This window comes from Eschrichtius robustus, chromosome 8 (assembly GCF_028021215.1).
Source record: "Eschrichtius robustus isolate mEscRob2 chromosome 8, mEscRob2.pri, whole genome shotgun sequence".
In the NCBI taxonomy this organism is placed as follows: domain Eukaryota; kingdom Metazoa; phylum Chordata; class Mammalia; order Artiodactyla; family Eschrichtiidae; genus Eschrichtius; species Eschrichtius robustus.
In genome coordinates, this window is record NC_090831.1 from 56,264,409 (window position 1) to 56,290,800 (window position 26,392).

At 34.4% G+C, this 26,392-nt stretch overlaps 1 protein-coding gene across 1 annotated transcript in view; it reads right to left on the reverse strand.

Annotated features, from left to right (window-relative positions):
* The window catches only part of ABCB5 (ATP binding cassette subfamily B member 5), a 112,541-nt gene extending 86,466 nt beyond the window's left edge, over positions 1-26,075 (reverse strand). Inside the window, 13 exon segments of the mRNA XM_068549803.1 lie at positions 2,682-2,885; positions 4,174-4,299; positions 6,404-6,514; positions 6,826-6,939; positions 8,282-8,459; positions 8,540-8,664; positions 11,318-11,363; positions 11,365-11,487; positions 11,573-11,764; positions 19,457-19,511; positions 22,028-22,178; positions 23,837-23,891; positions 26,023-26,075. Of these exon segments, the coding sequence (XP_068405904.1) occupies positions 2,682-2,885; positions 4,174-4,299; positions 6,404-6,514; positions 6,826-6,939; positions 8,282-8,459; positions 8,540-8,664; positions 11,318-11,363; positions 11,365-11,487; positions 11,573-11,764; positions 19,457-19,511; positions 22,028-22,178; positions 23,837-23,891; positions 26,023-26,075 (1,533 nt within the window).
* Between the last annotated feature and the right edge of the window lie 317 nt (positions 26,076-26,392).

Genomic DNA, 26,392 nt, shown 5'->3' on the forward strand with positions numbered 1-26,392 from the left:
GGAGATCAGCTCGGTGCTTTGTGTCTACCTAGAGGGATGGGATAGGGAGGGTGGGAGGGAGAAGCAAGAGGGAGGAGATATGGGGATATATGTATATGTATAGTTGATTCACTTTGTTATAAAGCAGAAACTAACACACCATTGTAAAGCAATTATACTCCAATAAAGATGTTAAAAAAAAAAAAAGGAATATTGTTTAGCTCAGTGAATAGTCCATGTGCACTTGAGAGAAATGTTTTCTGCTGTTATTGGGTGGAGTGTTCTATAAATATCAGTTAGATCTAGTTGGTTGATAGTATTGTTCAGGTCATCTATATCCTTAGTGATTTTTTGCCTGCTTGTTCTATCAAGTACTAAAGCCTTCAGCTAAAAATGTGGATTTGTCTCTTTCTCCTTTCAGATGTACCAGTTTTTCTTCTTGCATTTTGAAGTTTTTCTTAAGTGCATAAACATTTAGTTGTTTTTTTTGTTTGTTTGCTTTTTTGCCTATGGATCATAGTTTCCTGTTTCTTTGCACACCTAGGTATTGTAGAATATATACTGAATTCTGTGCATGATATGTTGAAGAGACTCTGAAACCTGTTTTCTTCTGAAGAAAATTTTGATTTTTATCCTCATAGGCAATTCAAATATTGACTGATCATCTTGAACTAGGTAATCTTGATTTTATGCTTTGTTGGGGTGAATCTATAGAAAGTCTCAAAACTTGGCAGGACCCAACATCCAAGTTCTATCTCCTTTAGGGATCTTGTCATGGCTTGGTTTTAGGATTTGTTAGAGCAGGTCTAGAGTCAGCCTTACTCTAAGGTGTGGTCTTTACCCCTAAGGTGTGACTTTTTTTGGTGTCTCAGCTATATGCCTGAGGTATTAAAAATGGTGTTAATGTGACCTCTCCACTCTGGCTGGGTTGTGTTTTCAACATCTCCACTATACTGCTTGGCTTCTAGTATCTCTGCTCTACCCTTGGCTTTGTAGCAGCTGCTCTCTGGTAAGCCACAGGTAATCTTATCCTAAGAGAAGGATTCCCAAGGGTTGCCTACATGGATTTCTGCCCCCTACCTCATGTCCACAGCTCTCTCATTTTGCCTCTCCAGTTGCTTAAGCTGCCCTGAAATTCTATCTCTGCCTTTAGCTCAGTAGGACTGCCATGTTCTCTCTGGATTCCATTTTACAGAGATATGGTCAGAAATTTGTTCCCAGGAAGCATGCTGAAAATTCATGGACAGTCTTAATGAGTTTCCTTTCTCTCAGGAATCACAGTTTTGTGCTACCTCTTATCCAGTGCTTGGAAACAATTGTCCTATGTCTCATATATTTTAGCCAGTTTTATGGCTGTTTATGGGAAAAGGCTAGCAAGTATCAGTTAATCCTAATATATTAATTCAAAAATATGTGTATATCATAGAAGGAGTAATGGTATTTATTTCTGAGTATAGCTTTCCCTAAATTTTCACCTATACGAATTAACCACTTCTGTAACATTTATTTATTATTATGCTTATTCTTATTTCCCTGGTTAACCATGGCTGTGGAATTTAGTTTCTATCAAAATAACCCAGCATCTTTAATTTGTTCTTTGGATTATATCTTTAGGATTCACTATTAGATTTATAGCAAGGGACATTTTTGTGTAAATATTGGACTTTTAGTAAAAGCAAGTCATAACTTATAGGGAATGACTTAAGAGGCACCAGAAAACTTTCTAATTCCAGGTGGGAAACTGAAGATCTTTGGTGTTTTGAGGAAAGGAAGTCACTAAAAGTCAAAAGGTCAAAGAAAGGAAGTCTGTGTTTTCCCAAACCACACGGCAAAGAATGACCTCCAGCCTTTAATGTTTTCTGTCCTAATTATGACCCTAAATAACGGGGATAGGTGGTAATGAATGGCAAACACAAGTTTTTATGAAATAAACAAAAGAAAGAACAAAATTATTATGACCTATGGAGTGTAGTTTGTAAAATATATCCATTAAAACAAACTGTTTTTGTTATGGTTGCCTTCTGGGATGTTGGAATTTTATTTGTGTTTTTAATTTCAAATCTCATCCTTTCATATTTCACGAGGTGCTCCCCACAACAATTTCAGAAGATGCCGATGAACAAATACTTTGAGCAACAGAAATATTTTTAGAGCTCTCTATCAATTTTAAATACCCATTAGGATCCTATATGTCCTAATACCCAAAATTATAGTTTACTGTATCTCCTTCCAACTATCATGTCACACGTCTTGTCCAATATTAGTTCCATGTACTTCTAAAGTCAATGGTATTTTTCCTTTGCCTTATCACAGAACCGATCTGAACACTGTGTGTGACATTCCCAATCTTAGCCACAAGATGGCGTTGCAAACCAACAGTTTTGCAGATACATGCTATCCCTCAGCTTGTACTGATGATTTTCTTTCATATTTCTTCGTTATATTTTAACATATCCCTTATTTTTTTCTTTTCCATTTGAAGTGTGAACCAGTAAGAACTAAACAGGTTAAAAATTGGACCTTTCAAGGATGTATTTCTTCTTTTGGTTGTTACCACGCTCTCTCATTTTCAGATGTGTCACCTAGGACAATGCAAAAATTAATCACACTCCCCCTACTCTGTAGATGTTATTGTTATTTAACTTATTTTGGAATATTTCAGTGCTTTACACTTAAGCTAAGGATATAGGTTACATACTTACCATGGGGAACTCCATTATAAAATCATAAGCATTTGCTTCCTTTGCAGCTTTCTCAATGTCTTCATCAGTCACGCCATCTCGTCCATATCTAATATTGTTATTAATGGTGGTCCCAAACAAAACAGGCTCTTGGCTGACCACGCCAAGATGTTCTCGATAATGCTGCACATTTAAAGTTCTGATGTCGTTACCATCCACCGTGATCTGTGAATCCAAAGGAATGAATCACGTTGTGATGCCTTTCACTGCACTGGGTTAGAGCCCTTTTTACTGCTCCAGAACATAAGCTGAGAAGTAGGTTATTTCAGGAAACAATGACTGACTATATTTTGATAAAATATTTATAGCATGTATAATGCCCATAGACTTTTTCTGGTAGTTGGGAATTAATAAAACCTAAAAAAAATGACTTAAAATTTGGCCAAACTACCTGAATATCTTTACTCTACGATCCACAAATTAGGTATTATGAGGATATATACTCCAGGAGCCACAAATATTACCATGTAAACACATGTAAAAAACTGAAGTTTTGTTATTTTAAGACTGATGTGACCTTTGCATTTTTTTTCTAGGAAACGTCCTTCCTTCCCTTCAACAGCCCACTCCTCTGCAAAAGGTAAAAGTGCATTCTATTCACTGCTATAAATAATATTAAATGAACATTGTCTTCTCCATAGATAGTGCCATTACCTATTATCCCAACATATTCCAATGACAGAAGCCAAGGTATGATAATTATAACTCTGGTATTTCACACCAACTGGTATTCTGTCTGGGCATGGGTATTCTATGCAACTGCTTTATGTAAGGAATGCTAATCCAGTAATTTATTTATTCAATATTAGCATGGATACATGAGTCTAGTATACTCCAAATGAAGACTTAAGAAGTCAAATTTAAGTTTTAGAGGAGTAGATTTTCTTTTAAAAATAACAGTTGAAAAACTGAATAGAAGCATTAAGAATTATGCTTCCGTGACTATCATAGTCTTGTTCTCTATGCTGTTTACAAGGGTGAGAAAGTTAAGTGCAACATATGGATGACAGAAAAAAATGAGAGAGTATTTTCTACAGATATTATTCTTTTGGGATGTTTTGAGAAACTGAAATTCTTGATAAGTTCTGCGTGCTACAAATTACTATTTTATTTTTCTCTATAGCATTTATTATCTTCTAACATATTATATAATTTACTTATTTTATTTATTGTCTGTCTCTACTTATTAGAATGTAAACTTGATGAGGGAAGAGAGGTTTTTATGCTTTGTTCACCAATGTATTCCCAGCACCTAGAAGAACGTCTGGCACTTTGTAGGTGCTCAATAAATATTTGTTGAATGAATGAATATGCAGGAAAGAAAACAATATGGTTTCTCTCCCAGTTCCACTGTTAAAAATTAGAAGTTGACACAGCTGTAAGCTGTCTGTAATAGGTGGAATTTCCAAATCTCATCGTGTGGAATGCGTGTGATCTTGCTAGGTGCACTTACAAAGCCGTCATCAGGATCATATAACCTCTGCAGAAGTTGGACTGCTGTACTCTTCCCACTGCCGTTGGGGCCAACCAAGGCTACTGTCTCTCCAGACTTAATTCTGAGATTCAGACCTTTCAGAATCTATTGGAAAGTATGGGGAAACAATTCCATAAAACTAGGATAAGAATATGATTTACCTATCTTCAGAAATTTAATGTATAATTATAAACAGGAAAAAATTCTTTGGCACTTAAAAACAAATTTAGATCTTATTACGTTTGTTTCATGTATGTGTATAATAACCTACATAATTTTGGAGAAAAACACTAATCATCTCTCTATATAAAGAGGAGATCTAAATTGAGTACTCATAGATTATTAACTAGCCACAGGAAAATTTTTTTCATATTTTCAACCAAAATAATTTATATGAATTTCATGACTACCAAGTTAGTGAAAGTTATATCTTCTAACTTGCAACAATTGAATGAAATCTTGCCAGATATCCCTGTGAGCTCTTTAAGGAAGTTCTTTCTTAGAATATATGTAACATTGTTGCAAAATAGACTCCGAACTAAAACAATTGGCAGACTTCTTAGGGACTCCCACGAATAGGATTTCACCACTAGAAAGCCTCTTTTTCTAGCGGTGGATCTCACAGGGACATTTCAACTTAGGGGGAGTACTTTTACATTTTTCTCAATAATTGGGGGTTGCTACCAGCATTTAGTGTCCCAGGAACCTGCAATATGAGAGAAACCTCACAAAAAATTACCTTCCCAAAATGACAACAGTAATCCTGTTGAGAAACTCTCACTTATCTTTGCTTACATTTTCCCAAAACATGGGAATATCCCCTTGGATTCTTTCACTTTGATCTCCTCATTTGTAAAGAAAGAGACTCTGTAAACAAACCAAATGCAAAACCTTCAAAGGGCCAAGCAAAGAAAAATTCTCTAAAGGAGGTGACAAATCAGGGACCCCCAGTGAGAGTACCTCCTCTCCCACCTGCACTTTTACTCTAGAATTCACATCTGTTCTTTCTTTGGAAGAATCTGTGTTTTGTTTATTTAAAGTGGGTGGACTTTTGGGGGGGGTAATTATTTATTTTTCAATTTAACAAAAAAGGCTATGTTTCAAATGTTCATTTAAAAAATACTTATTTAAAACCCATACAATGTAATGACAAAATCAGTGCTTAAGTCTTCAGGAAGCCAACCCAAATATAGTTGCAAAATGGAATTAAAATGTTCTATTTATGTTAAGAAAAATGATAGAAGACAACACTATTCCAATAATGGTAATTAAATAACAAAAATTTAAAAAAATAAAGAGCTTTGAAAGAAAGAATTTCAATCAAAGACTTAGAGAAAAATAAGGAAGTAAGAGTAGGTATATATTTTTTTGATGCAAATTATGCAGGTGATATTTGGACACTTTAAAAGACATTGAAGGTTGATGACATCAGTATTTTTACCAATTTCACTTAAAATCATGTCATCCTTTTTCTATAAAGCAGGTGTTTTATTAGGAATTACTCTTTGCAATCTTTAACAGTAACTACCTTTTTAGATAAATACACTAATAAGATGAAAGGATGAAGACAATAGAAGAGACAGACACATTTTTACAAGAATTTGTCAAAGGCTGAATGATAGAGAGAGAAGGATGCACTTTATGCTGAGTGTGTGTGTGCCTGTGTGAAAGTGAGAGCGAAAGAAACTGAGGCAAAAATGCTGGTGTAGTAAAAGCCCTAGAAAAAGGGATAATGGAAAGACACAATATGTGCACAATTCCCCCAGGTTAGAAACTTTAGAAAGTTCAAATGAGTGATCTATGCTGAGTGGGAAAATATCCAGGGACCACCAATAGGTGGCAACATCAATCCAAGACATTTTTCTGTGCTCCCAAATCCAGAGTGAAGGAATTCCAGGAAGTCAAAACTGCTTTAGTCAGTTCAATATAGAGAAGAGGCTGCAAAATGTAACTAGATCTTCCAGAGTTATTTGTCCATTACTAATCTATCCTTCCTTCTTTCCTTCCTCTCCCTCTTCCTCCCTCCCTCCCTCCCTCCCTCCCTCCCTCCCTCTCTCTCTCTCTGTCTCTCTCTCTCTCCCCTCAAGTCTCTAAACAAAGTAGCCAAATCTTGGTCAAAGTGATCCTAAACAATCTCATATGAGGAGATCCTAGTCAGTGGAAGGTAGTATTAGAAAAGTGTACATTTCCATAATTAGATTTTACTTACTTTGATAGATGGTCTTGATGGATACCTGAAAGAAGCATTTTTAAATTCCACATTTCCTTCTATGCATTCCGATTTATAGCCTGTTGTTGAAAACTTATCTATAGCAGGTTTCTTGGAAAAACAAAGAGGACGTTATAAATCTTAGAGAAACTAGGCTGACACTCTCTATATCCTAAAAGTAGTTTAAAGATGGGTTTTCTTTTACAGTGATCTCCTTTCTGCTTTAGAAGTGCATTGAGTTACATATGAAGGTTTCAATAAAACACAATCGCCTTGTTGAAGAGTTAAAATAATCTTTCCACAGCCAACTGGGCAACATGGACTTTGCCCATCTTTTTGTTTAAGTGAAATGAAAGCGCCTGTTTTTTGGTTTCCTTCTTGCAGTAATGATAGTTATCTTTCAAGGCAGTTAGGAGTCTTACCTTATCAATAATGTGGAAAATATTAAAGGCAGCTCCTCTGGCTATAGTGAAGATTTCAAAGCTAGGGGCTGCTGCTCCAATGCAATAAATAGTATGGATCACACTAAAAAAAACCTACAGGAACAAAAAATAATATTTATCCTTCACAGTTATATAAGCAGGACAACAGAATGAAGCGTATACTTGGTTGAGACTCAGAGGTATATTAGAGAAATTAGGTAGGAAAGAATGGAAGATGCTGCCGAACATAAAGGAAATATTAGTTAATCCAAGTGCAGTTGGCCTTTTCCTAATGTTGAACGACTTCTAATTGTCCCGTAATCTTGTCGTTATTACCTGTTGGGAAGCTGAGCAGAAAAATCTTCTTACTGAGGAGTGCTGAACATACATGAACCTGGGGGGGGTAAGGAGGTGAGCTCTACTCCCCTGCATGCTGGTTAACTCCTTAACTTTAAAGAAAAGGATATTATAGATTTCATTGTCTTAGAGATGCTGTACTATTTTTTCCCAAACTTTTCTGAATTCTTATATTAGTGGACACCTGTTCATTTTCAGACAGACACATCTCTGCCGAAAGTCAAATAAGCAAAGAACCCCACAAGCTAAGTGCTATTTTCCCTGTCTTATAGGTGAAGAAGCTAAAGCTTAGTAAGTCATACACCTATAGTCACACATAAATTGAGGAGGAAAGATGTGCTAAAAATTCCTCACGCTCAAGTTTCATTTATCAGCAATATATGAATAGCTTAAAGACTTAAAAATGAAAGTCTCAAGTTCAGAAGATGACTTTAGTTGACAGAAAAGAAATCTACATACAATGGGAAGGCCAAATGAGAACTAAAGTATACAGACCAGATCAATTTAGTTCAGCAGGACAAATGGTTCTTAATCCTGAGCTGATCTGTTTATTATTGAAACTTGGGAGCATAACTGAAAAAATTACAATTTAATGTATAACCATTAAGAGGTTAAAAAACTCTAAATTGTGATGTTGGAGAGAGCTGTATATAGTCTGTTTTTAACATTATTATATGCTGAAAGGACAGAGGAAGAGCAGGAGATTCCAATCTACAGAATATTTCCAGAAGAAAACATTTAGCAAGGTGAATGTAGAGCGCTCTCTTATCTCAGCAAGATGGAAAGGAAGCCGTCTCCCTAGAGGCTGGTCTTTTTGACTTCTGGATTAAGACAACTCTATCACCCAGTGGAGAATTCAGTTATGATTCTTTTAAAAACATCATGCTTTTAGAAGACACTAAACATGCAGGATGAGTAAATCCTGCCAATGTATAACTATAATTTAAAGCTGTATACAAATCATTTGAAGGAAACAAATATTTGTTTATTAAAAACACTCATCTTCAAACATTCAGTCATTCAAAGAGAAATTTTTAATAAATTCTAGGTAAGAAAAGATTATCTAGGCCAGTTACCTTTGCTCTCAAATAAGACTTACAGCAAGAACAGTTCCAATGGTATAATCAGGTTCTCCACTAAGAATCAAGGAGGTTCCATACCAAAAAGCAAGTCCGTAGGTTCCATTCATATAGAAGTACACAGCACCAAGATAGAGTTTCGAAGCTATAGCTTTTTTCATGCCAACATTCTTTGCATCTTTTAGATTCTGTGTATACCTTAAAAAGCCAAAACACAATATAATAGCCTTGGGGGAAAATAAAACCAAGCAGATATTATCATAATTAAAGGAACAGACCTTTGAATTTCTTTTTCCTGGGCCCCAAAGGCTACGACTCTTCGGATTGATGACAAGACTTCTTCTGCTACAGCCCCAGCTTTGGAATAAGCATTTAATTCCTTACTGGACAATGAGATAACTATCTGTAATAAACAAAGACCACAGTTAACCAAAGAATAACCTGGGATGGACAAATATCATATGATATTGCATATATGTGGAATCTAAAAAAAGGCAACAAATGAACTTATCTCCAAAACAGAAATAGAGTTACAGATAAAAAATAAACTTATGGTGACCAAGGGGGAAGGAGAGGGGAGGGATAAATTGGAAGATTGGGAATGACACATACACACTACTATATATAAAATAGATAACTAATGAGGACCTGCTGTATAGCACAGGGAACTCTACTCAATACTCTGTAATGGCCTATATGGGAAAAGAAGCTAAAAAAGAGTGGCTATTTGTATATGTATAACAGATTCACGTTGCTGTACACCTGAAACTAACACAACATTGTAAATTATACCCCAGTAAAAAATTAAAGTGTGATTGATTATCAGAAAAAAAAAAAAAAGAATAACCTGGGGTAGTAACAAGGCGCAGAGAATTTAATTCAGGTAGAATCTAGAATAACAAAATTTTACTATTGAAGAGGTACTTATCACTTATTCTAACCCCATCAGTTTGCAAATGAGGAAACCAATGGTAACAGATATTGACTTTTTAAAGTCTCACTGCAGTGAACAAGCTTAGCTCAACGTAACCTAGAGTCTAAATCCCTATTTTTCCTTCTAATAGAGCTTCACTGTTTTTTCTCTGTGTTTTTAAAAGCTTAGAAAATGAGTATCTATATTAATACAATTTGGAAAAATTTGATTTGGAGAAGGATATTAGGGACAGAGTTCTTCTTACGTGCACCCTGGAAATCAGTGTGCCTGATGTGACTTGATTTGATTTGTTATTATGGAAAAAACAACACTTCCAGAGGGTATGAGTCACAGAGCTGTGGCAGGAAGAGGAATATGACTCCTGAAACTAATACTGCATAATGCAGCCTGTCTAGTAAACAGTGTATTGCCACATAGTAAAATGTGAGATTTTAGAGAGAGAGTGAGAGAGAGGGAGATAGAGAGAGAGAGGGAGATAGAGAGAGAGAGGAGACTATCATTCCTGGTGATATTATTCAGGTTTACCAGATTTATCAAAAATTTTAATCAGAATGTGCCTTTTTCTTTATTATACACCCCACTTACTATTCCTTTAATTGGTAAAGGATTTAATTTAGTAATTAGCATAAGAGTTCAATGAAAGGAAGAAAGGAAATTGTCTTCAGAGTTGTGAGTCTGTAACTACGGCTTGCTCATATAACAAATCTATCCATTTTCAAAATACATTCCACATAATTGGAACTAATTTTATGTAAGACATGCACAGGTGTTTGTTAAAGCAGAAGGTAGTATAAACTGAGTAATACTTATTATTTACTGGATTCACTTAATAAAACAGCTGTCACTGGAGGGGAAGCTGCACATAGCAAAAAACCTTGTACATAGCCAGTATTCAATATGTATTTGCCCAATTAAATTGAATTAAAGGATGCTAGAAACCATCCAGCCTGGCATCTTTAGTCATTTAGGTAATTTTGACTTTACTTGCTTCCTACTTGCAATTAGTTAACAGCAATAGCAGACCTTAGCTTCCCCACTGCTGTTCTTTTAAAACTCATTGTCCACTTCACTTCTTGGGCAGTTAAAGCTCTGATTTTAGTAACATACTGTGGGTAATCTTCCTACTGAGGGGTCCTCATTTCAAATAAGCTGGGGATGAAGATTTTGACAAGGGTTACAAGGTCAACACTAGAAGTCACACTAAATAAAGATCTGTTGTCTATACACCCAAGTCTATTGTGAAGGAATTATTCAAACACAGGATATTTTTATTGTTGAAAATTCTTGTTTGGTTGAATTTGTATGTTGCTAGCAAATAAACTCAGCGAATTTTATGGCTTTGACTTCCATAAAGAGCAACTGGCTTTGAAAAATTTTAAACTCCAAAAAAACCCCAAAACAAAACAAAACTCCATCTCTTAAGAGTACACTGTGCCTCCAATCTAGGAAATGGGTATACACGTTGGTAGAACTATATTGGCAGAGATATATATTTTTTGCCTTGCACAAATAGCATTGGTTTCAAAAGCAGGCTGTAAATAGATTAATATCTTGTAAAGAGATTAAGATTAATACAGTATAACAGTGCTAAAAATATAATTTAAATGTAAATACAAAGTTTGTTTTAAAAAATTGAAACAGATTTACATACTACATAAAAATATACATTAGCAGACGTTTTAAATGGTAATTCAGAGCCTTATAAAAATATAAACTTGAAATGGCTGACATAAAATAGTCACATAATAGCTCAGGTGTTTACTGTTTTAGGATTTTCTCATTCTGTTCTAGTGAAATGAATTGAAACACATTTATGTGGGAATTTAGACAACACAAGGCTTTCCCAGCATTCAATGTATAAGAGCATAAAGCTTTATCCATGCTATTATTTGAAACTGCATTAGGTTCTAAATGAAGAGGAATGTTTTAAAATGTTAGTAAGGTATTAAAACCAAACCTCATTGTAGCCAAATAACTTGAAAATAGAAAGGTAGTTAATATTCCTTCCTATTTTGGGACACAGAAAAAAAAATAGAAATGCCTTTTTTTTAATACAAACTCAGTAAAATATCTAGTTCACATTCCTGCTTCCAGTTAACACTACATTAGTCATCTTGCCTACCTTAGAAAACATGGCTGCTGAAGCAATTATAAGAGGTGATGTGGACAGTCACCAGGGTGAGTTTCCAGCCCTTCACCAAACCAATCGCCAGGCCAACAGAAAAAGTAGACATGTTTTGAAACAACAGAGCAATCTTGTCTCCGATACCATCATTGATTTTGTTGATGTCACTGAAACAAGAAAATAAATGCAGTTAAGTCATTTATACATCATATATGAGAACAAAGTTGATAAACTGCACATCCATCCTCTTACTCAGTCATGCGAGTATTAAGTTCACCGATGTCACAACTGTCAAACCAGCTGATGTCTTGAGACAAAATTGAATGAAAAAACTGTTTTCGAATTCTCGTGGTCTGTCGAGCTGCAGTCATAACCCAAAAGGAAATCTGTATGTAGCCAAAAACCATGGCAGTAACTCCTATTCCAACATAATACAGGATCAACCTGAAAAAAGGATTATTGGAAATTTTAGTGAGACTGAAGCACAACTTTTTTCCCTTGTTACCAAAAAAATGAAATCTGTCATAATATTTGATTAAGAGAATTTGGGCTAAAGCCTATAAGATAACTAAAAATAAACCACCATGAGAAAGACTGAAGTATGCTGATGTAGGAATCTCAGTTACCCTTGTAAGACGTTTAGAGTATGTCTCTCTTATATTATTAGCAAAGATTAGCATTTCAAAACATATTCGCTACTTATAGCTTCTGTCCATATTTTTATACTTTCATTTGAAAATGTTACATTGATGTAATTATGATAGCTGTATGTAGAAAAGGAGGGTAAAGAAATGATAGTAGTCAAAAGCCTTTTATAAAATTCTTTAAATACATATACTTAAATCCAAAATTCAACTTAAGGAATTTACCCTAAGGATATATGTACAAAGATTAATCTAAATGATTGTTCATTATAGCATTAATTATAATACATAAAACTGAAAACATTCTAAATAGCTACCAGTAGGAGACCAGATAAGAAATGTAGTCATTTCATACCAAAATCTATGGGATGCAGCAAATGCAATACTAAGGGGTACTAAGGGGAAGTTTATAGCAGGTCTATAAACAAGAAAAATCTCAAATAAACAATCTAGCTTAACACCTAAAGGAACTAGAAAAAGAAAACAAATGAAGCCCAAAGTCAGTAGAAGGAAGGAAATAATAAAAATCAGAGCAGAAATAAATGAAATAGAGACTAAAAAGACAATGGAAAAGATCAATGAAACTAAGAGCTGGTTCTTTGAAAAGATAAACAAAATTGACAGGCCTTTAGCTAGACTCACTAAGAAAAAAGAGAAGGCTCAGATAAACAAAATCAGAAACAAAAGAGGAGAAATCACGAGATACCACAGAAATACAAAGGATTATAAGAGAATATAATGAACAGCTGTTTGCCAACAAATTGGACAACCTAGAAGAAATGGATAAATTCTTAGAATCAGACAACCTTTCAAATAAACAAATGGGACTACACTGAACTAAAAAGTTTTGCACAACAAAGGAAATTATCAACAAAATGAAAAGATGACCTACTGAACGGAGGAAGATATCTGCAAGTCATATATCCAATAAAGGGTTAACATCCCAAATATATAAAGAATTCATAAAAATCAACAACAAAAAAACAAACAACCCAACTGAAAAATGGGCAGAGGATCTGAGTAGACATTTTTCCAAAGAATGCATACAGATGGCCAAGAGACACATGAAAAGATGTTCAACGTCGCTAATCATCAGGGAAATGTAAATCAAAACCACAATGAGATATCACCTCACTTCCATCAGAATGGCTATTATACAAAGACAAGAAATAACAAGTGTTGGCGAGGATGTGGAGAAAAGGGAACCCTTGTGCACTGCTGGTGGGAATTTAAATTGGCGAAACCACTATGGAAAACAGTATGGAGATTCCTCAAAAAATTAAGAATAAAACTATCATATGATCCAGCTATTCCAATCTGGGTATTTATCTGAAGAAGTCAAAACCACTAATTTGAAAAGACATATGCACCTCTGCATTCATCACAGCATTATTTACAATAGCCAAGATATGAAAACAATCTAAGTGCCCACCGATGGATGAATGGCTAAAGAAGATGTAGTACACACACACACACACACACACACACACACACACACACACACACACACACAGTGGAATACTACTCAGCCATAAAAAAGAAAAAAATCTTTCCATCTGCAGCAACATGGGTGGACCTTGAGGATATTATGCTAAGTGAAATAAGTCAGATGGAGATAGACAAATACTGCATGATTTCACTCATATGTGGAATATTTTTAAAAAGCAAAATAAATGAACAAACAAAGCAAAACAAAAAACTAGCACATAGATACAGAGAACAGAGTAGTGATTACCAGAGGTGAAGGGAATGGGAAGAGGGTGAAATGGGTGAAGGGGGTCAACTGTGTGGTGATGAATGGAAACTAAACTTTTGGTGGTGAGTATGCTGTAGTATATACAGAAGTTGAATTATAATGTTTCATTATAATGAAACTTATATAATGTTATAAACCAATGTTACTTCAGTTAAAAAGAAAGAGAAATGTAATCATTTAATAAACCTATACTGGGTGCCCACTAGTATGAAGTTCTAGAAATAAATACAGTCAAGAGCAAGATAAGAAGTCCCTATTCGTGAAGAGTTTACATTCCTGTGGGAGGAGACAGACAACACACAAAGAAAAAGAATTTCAAGTTGTTCTATGAGGAAAGTAAACAGGGTGATAGGTCATGGAATAACTGGTGGGTAAAGGTGAGTTGGGAGAGCTAGTGAAGATAAAAAGAGTGATTAAGAAAAATTTCTTTGAGGAAATGATATTATGGCTGGGATCCAAAAGGAGAAATGGAGCCAGCCATAAAAAAGCAAGAAGAAGAGCATTCCAGGGACAGAGAAAAGCAAGTAATAAGGTCAGAGGCAGGAAAGAGCTTAGCATGTTCCCAGAAGAAAAGAAGTCCAAAGAGTTATGAAATTATGAGGCTGGAGAATTTGGCATATCATAGGGCTCTTAGCTATGGTGCATTGTACAGGTTTTCTTCCAAGAGAAACAGAAGACCATTCAAGCGTAGAATGTTCTTATCTATTCAAATTTTAAAAATATTACTCTGGGTCCTCTGTGGAGAATGGATGGAGGTTACAACAAAGCAAAACAGACAGTTTAGTTAGGAGGTTATTGCAGTGGTCAAGGTGAGAAGGATGGAGGCTTGGATGTAGATGGTAGAAGCTGATTGCAAAGAAGTAGACAGATTCTAGATATATTTTGGAAATACAACAACAACAAGAATTGCCAATGTACTGGATGTGAGGAATGCAGGAAGGGAAGAAAGTAAGGATAACTCCTTAGATTTTGTCTTCAGCAACTAAGTGAATGGGGTGCCATTTACAGATGTGGGAGACTGAGACAGGAACAGATTTGCAGGAGATATCAAGTGTTTTGATTTAGACATAAGTCTGACATGCATATTAAACGCCAAAGTGGATATCAAGTAAGTTGAAAATGAGAGTCTGAAGTGCTGGAGAGGGGTATAGGCTGGAGATGGAAATTTGAAAGTCACCAGCTTGTAGGTGGCAATTAAAACAAAGTATTGGCTGAGATCATCCACAGAGACAGAGAATAAAGTATAGATAAAAAAGAGGACAAAGGACTGAGCTCAGGGACTCTCCAAACATGGTAGAGTTTAAGGTGAAGGCAAAGAGCCAGTAAAGAAAGCTGAGAAGTGGCCAATGAGGTAGTTGGAAATCCAGGAGACTAAAGTATCAAGAAAAGCACAGAGGACCATACACTTGAGTCTCATTATTCCCAGATTCTGTGTTGGCAAATGTGCCTGCTCAATGAAATTTATTTGTAATCCAAAAATCAATGTTTGCTGTTTTCATTGTTATTTATGGACATGTGTAGAGTGGCAAAAATTTTGAGTCACCCAACACAGGTACTCCCAGCTCAGGCTGAACAAGGCAACACACTGTTTTGTTTGTGCCCTCATACTGTAAACAAGTGTCATTTTTGTGATCTAGGTAGTGGCAAGTTTTTCTAATTTTTGTGTTTTTTGTTGATGTTTTCACTGTTTAAAACGACTCTCAAGAAGCATGCTGAAGTGCTGTCTAGTGTTCCTAAGTGCAAGGAAGCTGTGATGTGCCCTATGGCACATGAAAATACATGTGTTAGATAAGCGTCGTTCAGACATGAGTTATAGTGCTGTTGACCGTGAGTTCAATGATAATCAATTGATGAAAATGTTGTGACTGGAGGTTCACAGAAACCAGGAAGCAATGGTTCTGTATTTGCTAATTCAGTGTTCATGATGACTTTAAAAGAACATAATTATTACAATAACGAGAATTGACGGTTTTCTAATAAGAGGGATTGTTCAAGGACAGCATAGAACACTATAGGTTTAATAGATATCTTATTGAACTTTTTTTAATGTTGTGGGGAAAATGTTTGCAATATTATAAGAGAAAACTGGGTTAAAAGATCAAATGCAAAGGAGAAAATAAAGACTTGTACACAGAAAACTACAAAATATTGTTGGGAGAAATTAAAGAAAATCTGAATAAATGGATTGGAAGACTCAATGTTGTTAAGATGACAATCTGCCCAAATTAATCTATAGATTCAATTAATCCCTGTCAAAATCCCAGCAGGCTATTTTGCAGAATTTGAAGAGTAATCCCAAAATATATGTAGAAATATATGTGGAAATGAAATGTCTAAAAAGAAGATTGAAGTTGGAGGACTTTCATTTCCTGATTTTTAAAAATGTATTTATTTATTTAAACTCTAAAACTATAGTACTCAAGGCAGTGTGATACCAGCATAAGGACAGACTGTCAATAAATGCAACAAAAATGAGAGAACAGAAGCTAGCCCTTACACTTATGGGCATTTGAATTTTAGCAAAGGTGCCAAGGCAATTCAATGTAGAAAAAATAGTTTTTTCAAGAAAGAGTCTTGGGGCAAATGAAAAAAAGAAGTGCAAAAAAGAATTGAGACCCTTACCTCACAACAGTCACAAAAATGAACTCAAAATGGATCATAGACCTAAGTGTCTGAGCTAAAATGTTGAAATTTCTAGAAGAAAAGGTAGAAGAGAATCTTCACGATCCTATGCAAAGAATTCTTAAATCCAAAAGGAAAATCCATAAAAGAAAAACCTGATAAACTGTACCTAATCAAAATTTAAAACTTTTCTGTTTCAAAAGGAATCTTTAAGAAAATGAAAAGACTAGCCACACATTAGGAGAAAATATATGCCAATCATATATCTGACAAAGAACTTGTATCTAGAATTTACAAAGAACTTTCAGAATTCAACGTTAAGACAAACAACACAATAAAATAGGCAAAATATTTGAATATGCGCTTCACCATAGAAATATATGAATGCTTAAAAAGTAAATAAATGCTCATTCGGGAAATGCAAATTAAAGTCACAATACGATACCACGTCATACCTACACAATGGCTATAATAAAAAAGACAATGACAAGTGTTGGTGAAGATGTGGAGAAACTGGAACAGTTACACATTGTTGGTGGGAAAGTAAAATGATATATCCACTTTGGAAAACAGTTTGGCAGTTTCTTAAAAAGATAAACATAAACTTACCATATGACCCAGCAATTCTACTCCTAGGTATCTACCCAAGAGAAATAAAAACATATGTCCACACAAAGATTTATATATCAGTGTTCATAGATTCGTTATTTTTAAATAGCAAAAAAATGGAAACACTCCAGAAGTCCATCATCTGGTGAACAGATAAACAAAACATGATATATCCTTGCAATGGATTACTATTAAGCAATGAAAAGGAATCAACTACTGATACACATCATAGCATGGGTGAACTTCAAAATCATTGCACTTAATAAAAGAAGCCAGGTGCAAAACCCTACATGTATGTTTCCAAGCACATGTAATGTCTAAAAGATGCAAATCTTTAAAAATAGCAGATAAGAAGTTGCTTGGGGCTGGGGGTGGAAATGGGGATTGATTGCAAAGGAGGAATCTTATTTTCGGAATAATTGTCTGATAAGTAAGACAAAGGCACAGACAACATTAAAACATTAAAATTACATAGGGCTTCCCTGGTGGCGCAGTGGTTGAGAATCTGCCTGCCAATGCACGGCACATGGGTTCGAGCCCTGGTCTGGGAGGATCCCACATGCCACGGAGCAACTAAGCCCATGTGTCACAACTACTGAGCCTGCGCGTCTGGAGCCTGTGCTCCGCAACAAGAGAGGCCGCGATAGTAAGAGGCCCGCGCACCGCGATGAAGAGTGGCCCCCACTTGCTGCAACTAGAGAAAGCCCATGCACAGCAACGAAGACCCAACACAGCCATAAATAAATAAATAAAATAAAATAAATAATAAAATTACATAAAACCATGAGTCATTGTCTTTGGAAAATAGGTAAAATAACATTTTTCAGTTCTTGATTATTATAGATGCAAGAGGTATTATCTTATCCCCACCAAAAAAGTTATATAAAACAAGGTTTCCCAGAAATGTGTTCATCAAAACATTGGCTCAGCAGGATGTTTAGTTTCCATAGTCAAACAGGTTTGGAAAACTTTGATTAAATTGAGCCTTAAGTATGCTTATCTGTCCTAAGTGTATCCAAGGAGGCTGTCATATACAGTGTTTTCTGAATCATTTTGACTATGGAACCCTTCTTCACCATATACCTCAAATATTTCCAAAACAGTACACTGGTTTGAGAAACAATAGCATAACAAATACAACATTATAAATGTTAAGAATGTTTCCTTATAAGTTTAGTAATCTCTTAATAACCATACATAGATTACATCGACATATCTTATTCTCCCTTTTATTATGTTTTTAAGATAGATGCCCCTATTTTTAAAAGTTCCAAACTTTTTTGTAAGGAACTCATACTTAATGATCGTAACATCAGAACCCTGCTTTAATATCGTAAGACCAGAATTCAGTAGAAGGCAGTTCCTGGATCCTAATCAGGAATTTTTAAAAGATGGAACATAAATAAACTTTACGTAAAAAGTGCTAAAAAATAGAACTTTCCCTCAAAGAAAGTTGAGACTGCAGCAAAGCACAACTTGAGGCAGCATTATTCACACTGTACTCCAGAGCAGCACTGTCCAATAGAATGTTCTGTGATGAAGAAAATGTTCCATATTTGTGCTGTACAATATGGCAGCCAGCCATATGTGACTTGGACACTTGGCAAGTGACTGAGAATGAGAAACTGAATTTTAAATTTTATCTAATTTTAATTAATTGAAGATTAAGTAGTCACATGAGGCTGTGGCTAACTGTGGAGGGTCAAGAATTATGGCCCAGAGAGTGTCACTACAATGTGATGGATGTCTCTTGGGGTTGTGTAGGATGGAGGCTTCATTTTTGGAGGAAAAGAATAAGAGATCACTTAGGTCTGATAAGACTGTTAGTTTCAGTGAGGCACTACTGAAATCCAGTGAATATACTCAGTAAGGTTGCATTTCTCTAACAAACTCAACACATGTGACAGAGGAAAGCATACTGCTTAATACACAAGCTTACAAAAACAAAATGATAATAAATTATCTATTTCAGACTTTATAATTTTTAGTCTGAATACAACTTTACTATAATAGTCTGAATAATTAGTCTCCAAAATTAGTCTGAATAAAACTTTACTCTTTTTATTTTTTTATTTTACTATTTGTTGCACACATCTTCTTGGCTTTTAAAGTTTACAGAAGTGGCATTTTTCTGTAAGTTTTGTAAGAAAAAAATTTTAAAAAGGAAAAACTAGTCATTTAACCTCTAGGTTATGTACCTTCAGTTCTAGGAAACAAAATTTATATAAAAATGTAAATCCCAAAACAACATTTCTATTGATGACAATTTTGTCAAAACTGAAAGCATATGAACTTATATACCTTTCAAGTAGGAGAAGAAATTATAATTACACAATTATAATGTGTAATTATATTTTCTATACCAAATGAAAGACGAGGATGTGTTTGCTTTACTCATTTATATGTAATATTAATGATCAGACAAACATTTCAGTTTTCTTCCTTATAAGTATTGAATAAAGCAGCATGCAATGAATATGATATTAACATTTCATTTGGACTTACACAATCATATCTTCATTCACCTTCTCTTGAGACTGAGTACAGTTCCGATAATTTGCTGTAAAAAAGTTTTTTAAATTATAAAGGAAATTAATAAATTTATAATTGGCCATGACGTCTTTTATACATAGCTCTCCAAACCAAATATAGTCCCTTCTCAAGAAAATGGACTTAATGACTACACACTGGTTAATGATCATCTTATTTTCTATTCTTTAACCTAAAATTTGAAATTATTATCTCTGGTTTCAGGAAGCACACATGCAACATGAAAAATTACAACGAAATATTAACCATGTAGCTCATATGTGGAAAGAATTCTTTAGGACATCTCAGATTTCAGGTAACAGGTACGTAAGTAACAGAATTTTCCTTTCCTGTCAAAATTATGCATTTAGAATTCAGTTTGAGATACCCCAGGGAGTAATTTAGAAAATCCAAGAAAAGCAAGAACACAAATGAAAGTTGTAGAGGTAGGAGTCACAGGAAAAATTTAAAAGAAGCTCATTGAAATTTGTTGGGTATAACAAGGATAGCAACATCATAAAATGGTATTTAAATAATCCTTGGTTTACCAGTTTGCCATGTAAACTTTTCTATATATATTCTAGGAAAAACTACATCATACATTAATTAGTATACCAAGGTTGTAATTTTACCAACAGCACAAAACAGTGGTTGATATCAACTATCATAATTTTCTTTCTTAAATGGCCATAATAAATATTTGTAATAAATTGCAGACAACATGCTCTTCATATCTTACATAACCACAGTAGCCTCACATATGATGATGTCTATGATCTTTATTTATGTGCAATCATTTTTCCTTTATTCCATTTTTGGAATTGTGGTAGAAAGCATTTTAAAGCAGCTTATTACAAATATCAGAATTGACATAGAAGTATTAAAACTCAGTAGAAAGTTTTAATGAAATTTAACTGAGTTAATAAAGAGAATACATATTGTTTCTAAAAGTGGTTCCTACAGTCACATAAAAATAGCATAATGTCATTTTGGAGATTATATATATGTATATTTAAATTTTATTTATTTTTGGTGTGTTGGGTCTTCGTTTCTGTGTGAGGGCTTTCTCTAGTTGCGGCAAGCAGGGGCCACTCTTCATCGCGGTGCGTGGGCCTCTCATTATCGCGGCCTCTCTTGTTGCGGAGCACAGGCTCCAGACGCGCAGGCTCAGTAGTTGTGGCTCACGGGCCTAGTTGCTCTGCGGCATGTGGGATCTTCCCAAACCAGGGCTTGAACCCGTGTCCCCTGCATTGGCAGGCAGATTCTCAACCACTGTGCCACCAGGGAAGCTGGAGATTATATTAATAGACGTAGAATGTGCAAAAGTTCGGTGCTGGCATAAAAATGGGCCTCTGATCAATATGATAGTTATTATTCATATTTTCAATTGTAGGAGCAAAAAAAATCCTCCTCTATTATTCTTTAGAAAACAAATGTTAGAAGGTTGAGGACATATGCCTTAATATCTCCACTTCTCTTTAATAATATGTTATACCAATAATATCCATGTATTTATCTAAATCTTTATCAACCTCTTTATGTGTTCATTACATTTGAAAAAACACACAATGAAACTCGAGAAACATGGAGAAGGCTTAAACAAAAACAAAATTAAAATTCAGTAATATCAGTCAGGTATGTATTGACTATCCTATCTAAAGCTGACTAAGCAATCAATTATAGAGCAGATCTAACCAAAGGAGTACTCCTAAACAGACTGCCTTAGGTTGCTAGGCTTATTCTTTCTCCCTCCTGCCCTCCTTCCCTCCCTCCCTCCTTCCTTTTCTTCACTCACTCATTCAGAGAGAGAGGGAGAGAGAGAGAGACATATTTGGCAATCAATAAATATCTGCTCAATGAATTGGCAGTTCCATTTGTTTTACAAAGTGACATCTTCACCTTCTATCATTAAAATATCAAAAAATTAATAACTGTGTAGACAGGATATCCTCACGTGGAAGATGGAAGCTATGGATTTATTCACTTAAACAAGACTGGGGCATTTGAAAAATTAGGCTTTGGATGGAAAATAAGAGGGTATGAATTAGTATTTAAAGTCAAATAGGGCACAGATAGTCTCCAGCCTGCCAACTCACCTTACAGATTTTGGACTTGCCAGCTTCCATAATTGTGTGAACCAATTTCTTAAAACAAATCTCTCTCTCTCTCCCTCTCCCTCTCTCTCTACATAAACACACACACAGACACACACACACACATTGTATTGGTTCTGTTTCTTTGAAGAATTTTGACAAATACAGATTTTGGTTCTTTGGTCCCTGGCAATACAGAAGAATAAATGACTTAAATATTATATAGATATTGTTTGACAAGAAAATAATCTGTATTATGAGTTTAATGTTTGTTTTATTTAATGCTTTTGAGTCCCTAGCAATATAGAAAAGTAAATATTGTACTCACTTGTGTTGGTTTTGACTAGACATCCACTGATAAGACTGTCACTCATTTCTCACTTGTACTCACTTGTGTTGGTTTTGACTAGACATCCACTGTTAAGACTGTCACTCATTTCTCACTTGTACTCACTTGTGTTGGTTTTGACTAGACATCCACTGATAAGACTGTCACTCATTTCTCCTAAAATCAGTGACAATACAGGAAGACAGGCCCCATTTACTAATGATGGTAGCAATCCTAGGATCATGAGTGTGATGTCCAGTCCATCAGCAAAGCAAAACTGAGGAAAACAAATAAAACATGGTACCATGATAGCTGTTAAAAACAAACACCAAAAACCAACCTACAGTTTTTGCCATCAAGTAAATGTTATTTTACAAATTAAGAGGCCAAATAAATGTATAAAATCATGCATAAGTATTTATATATAAAGTAAAAAAAGCCCCTGATCTTAAGGATTTACAATGTACTTTGGAGAAACTATTGAAAAATAAGGTAGAAAAATCAGTACAAATTGTAGATCTGTGACACAAGTCAGGTCAGATGTGCATATAAATCAGAAACTTCCTTCCATTTGGTTGATTCTGAAATAAATTATGATATTTGAAAAGTCTGTAAGGACAATATCTTGGCTGAATGAAATATCTTGCCTTATGAAAGTTGATCTTCAAATTTTCAGTTCCCTAGGTGTATCAACGTAACAGCAATGACACAACTAAGTGCAGAGAACAGTAACTATCTAGTAAAAATTAGTTCACCAAATGTAATGAATCATATTTTTCATTCTTATTTTAAATTCCTCAAATTTTTTGCATCCAGGACAACATCTATGCTGTAAATAAGGGTCTATGATAATTTTAAGGCTGTTTAGAATGAGAAAGGAATACCTGAAAGTCAAATAGTGAACACTTTGTAGTCTATGCTATAATGGGTCCCTACAGCACTATTCCAAAACCAAAACATGAACAAAACTTGAAAAAGTGGATTATTTATCTTACTGAGAGGGGTCAAGATAAAACGTATAAGGTATTGAAATAAAATTAGATTTGAATAGCAGCAAAAGGAATTTAGTACGTATTTTATGAATGGATATTGAGAAAATTTCATGTTTTTCCATTCACTCATGCAATAGCTAATAAATATTTATGGAGTAACTGCCATAGCATTGTACTCAGTACTACAGATGATAAGAAGGTATCTGCTCTTCCACCTTCCCCTAGAATAGTGTGTTATCTCCTTGATAAAGCTTGTCATGTTCTGCTACTTTCCAGGTTTTTAAATTTTTGACTTTTGAAAAAACAGGCACTGCTGCCTATGTATTTCTAATGACAATGACAACCAGGCTGACATAGAGGTTAGGTCAGTGGAGGTGATGTTTTAGGAACACGTCTGAAAATGTTCCTTGAACATAGTCCCAAAGAATTGTGCTGCCACACTTTTTGATGCATAGGATTTATAAAATATTTATGTAATTTTTTTTTATTTAAAAAGGATTTATAACATTTTAAAAATAATAAAAGCAACTCATTTCAATGTATTTTCATTGGAAAATACTGAAATGTAAACATACAATAGCAAGAGTCACTCATAATTCCCCACTACTGAGAAATAACCTCTGATAACATTTATGCAGCACACACACACACACACACACTTGTCTGCACATACATACACACATATACACGCTTTTTTGGGCAAAATTGGATCATTGTATGGATATTGTGTTATTTTTCTTATCTCTTATTGTGGAACTTATGGGTTATTTATATATATTGATATTTTTCCTATTGGAAATAATAGCTTAATGAATTCCTTTCTTAATCCCCTTTTCCCCAAATAGATGTAAATTATCAAACAAAAACAATCATTCTATGCACTCCTGACAATTCTCTAAAATTTTCTGATACATAGACATACTTTCTAACTAATTTCACTTACTGTCTCAGTAGGTCCAACAACTTGCTGTCTTACTTTGGGCAGTTCTTGCAGTTTTCTGGAAAACAAATGTTTACAAAGGAAAGATTACCATGTGAATATAATTTGCAAAATTTTCTAATTAAAATTGTGTTGAAGTGTCAAATTTCACTCATTGGTAACAAGTCTATATCAACGTTGACATTTTAAAAACAAACTTAATGATAGACAGTACAAAGATTTTTAGTATAATCACTGGGAAAGTTTAAGTCACCACTGGTTGTCTCTACATTATTTAGGTAACAACTGAAGACACACATCTGGAGTAGAATTTTTTTTTATTGTGATAAAAGACACATAACATAGAACTTACTATCTTAACTATTTTTAAGTGTGTAGCTCAGTGGTATTAAGTGCAATCACACCGTTGTGCTACCATCACCATCACCCATAGAACTCTCATCTTGCCAAACTGATACTCTATAACCATTAAATAACTCCACCCCCGTAGCCACTGGCAATCACCATTGTACTTTCTGTCTCTAGGAATCTGACTACTATAGGTACTTCATTTTAGTGGAATCATACAGTATTTTGTTTTTTTCTGAAGGGCTTATCTCGCTTAGCATAATGTCTTCAAGTTTTATCCATGTTGTAGCACATGTCAGAATTTTCCTCCTTTTTAAGGCTGAATACTATTCCATTGTGTGTGTGTGTATATATATATATATATATATATATCCCACACTTTGTTCATTCATTCACCAGCAATGAACACTTAGGTTTCTTCTACTTTTTGGCTATTGTGAATAACACTGCTATGAATATGGGTATACAAATATCTTTCTAAGTCCTTGTTTTCAATTCTTTTGTATCCAAGAGTAGAAAAGCTGGATCATGTGGTAATTCTATTTTTAATTTCTTGAGGAATCACCATACTGTTTTCCATAGTAGCTGCATCATTTTACATTCCCACCAACCATGCACAAGTGTTCGAATTTCTCTATATCCTCAACAAAACTTCATATTTTCTGTTTTATTTTATTATTACTATTTTTTTAATAGTAGCCTTCCTAATGGGTATGAGGTGGTAGATTAGAATTTTCAAACCCTATGTAACAAATTACTCAAGAGCAACTGAGAGCTTTAAATGAAAGTTCTATTGAATACACATTAAACAAATGTACTGAGAATTTTGTCCCCCATTGAAAATTTCATTTCTTAGCTCACATTTCAAGGAGTTCCAGATGAAGAATGTAAATTTTTGTCCATTGATTTCAGAGAAATCTGTAATCTGTCAATTACACACACACACACACACACACACACACATAAGATTATGAAACTTTAAAAGAAGGGTGGAGGGGATCAGATTAAATTTTCTAAGAAAGACGTCACAGAAGGATGAACTTCCAAGTCTTTTCTTCAGCTTTATAACATATTGTTCTGGCGGCTTTGATAAATGACAAGTCACTTAATTTTATTCCATCTGAAGTTAATAATTTACTTGTATATTGGGCCAGCTTTCTCTGAGATGATTCATAGATGACAAAAAAATATTTCTTCAAGATTATAAAGGCTACAACCCCTTCTCCCTACCCAAATGTGGATTTTAAAGCTTAAGACCTAGTAAGTTATCTTGTTTTGATAAATTTTGTTTCAGGAATATTAAATAGTGATCTAGAGGGGTTCACTACCGTTTTACAGTTTATACATCAAAATGTAACACAATTATTATGGTAAAAGTGGAAATTAAAGATTTTAAATCATTTCCATTTTAAATCTCTAAGTTAATGAATTATAGGTGTAGGAAATTTTATAACATACATATGAACACACACATAGACACGTACTTACTGAAAAAATAATCAGAATCCAATATTTTGTTATGTACCACATGGAATGAAGGACTCATGGAGAATTAAAACATAAATATTCAAGTATTTTCTCTCTATATGCTGGTAAACTATAAGAAATTCAGAAGAATAAATATCTGAAGTAAATACTAAATCAGTAAATCCTGTAGCTATTACACTTCCTAAATTTACTATTAAACCACTTATAACACTGATTATGTTGAAGTCCAGCAAAATGCAAACAGCCCTGCTATTTTTGGAAAAAGACTATAAACATTTTTGCTACAGCTGAGAAAAGGGTAAGGTATATTTGATGTTGCAGAACAGTTTTTGTAGAATTTCGGCAAAGCTTACCTATTTCTCTGATAATTTTCTTGCATTTCTTCAACACTTTCAGAATTTGCCATCTTATTTACAATGTAACTCTTCTGAAATAAAATATTAACAAGTATATCATGATGATGTGAATTTTTATCACTTAGTCGATATAAAGCATTCTTTACATCCCTAACAGCTTCTAAGAAAGCATGCTTCTGAGATTCACCCTGCCTCCACCACCCCCCACTCCAAATGAAGTTTCTGGTTACCTAACTCACCAACTCAGAGTTTTTTTGTTTTTTTGTTTTTTAAACATCTTTATTGGAGTATAATTGCTTTACAATGGTGTGTTAGTTTCTGCTTTATAACAAAGTGAATCAGTTATACATATACATATGTTCCCATA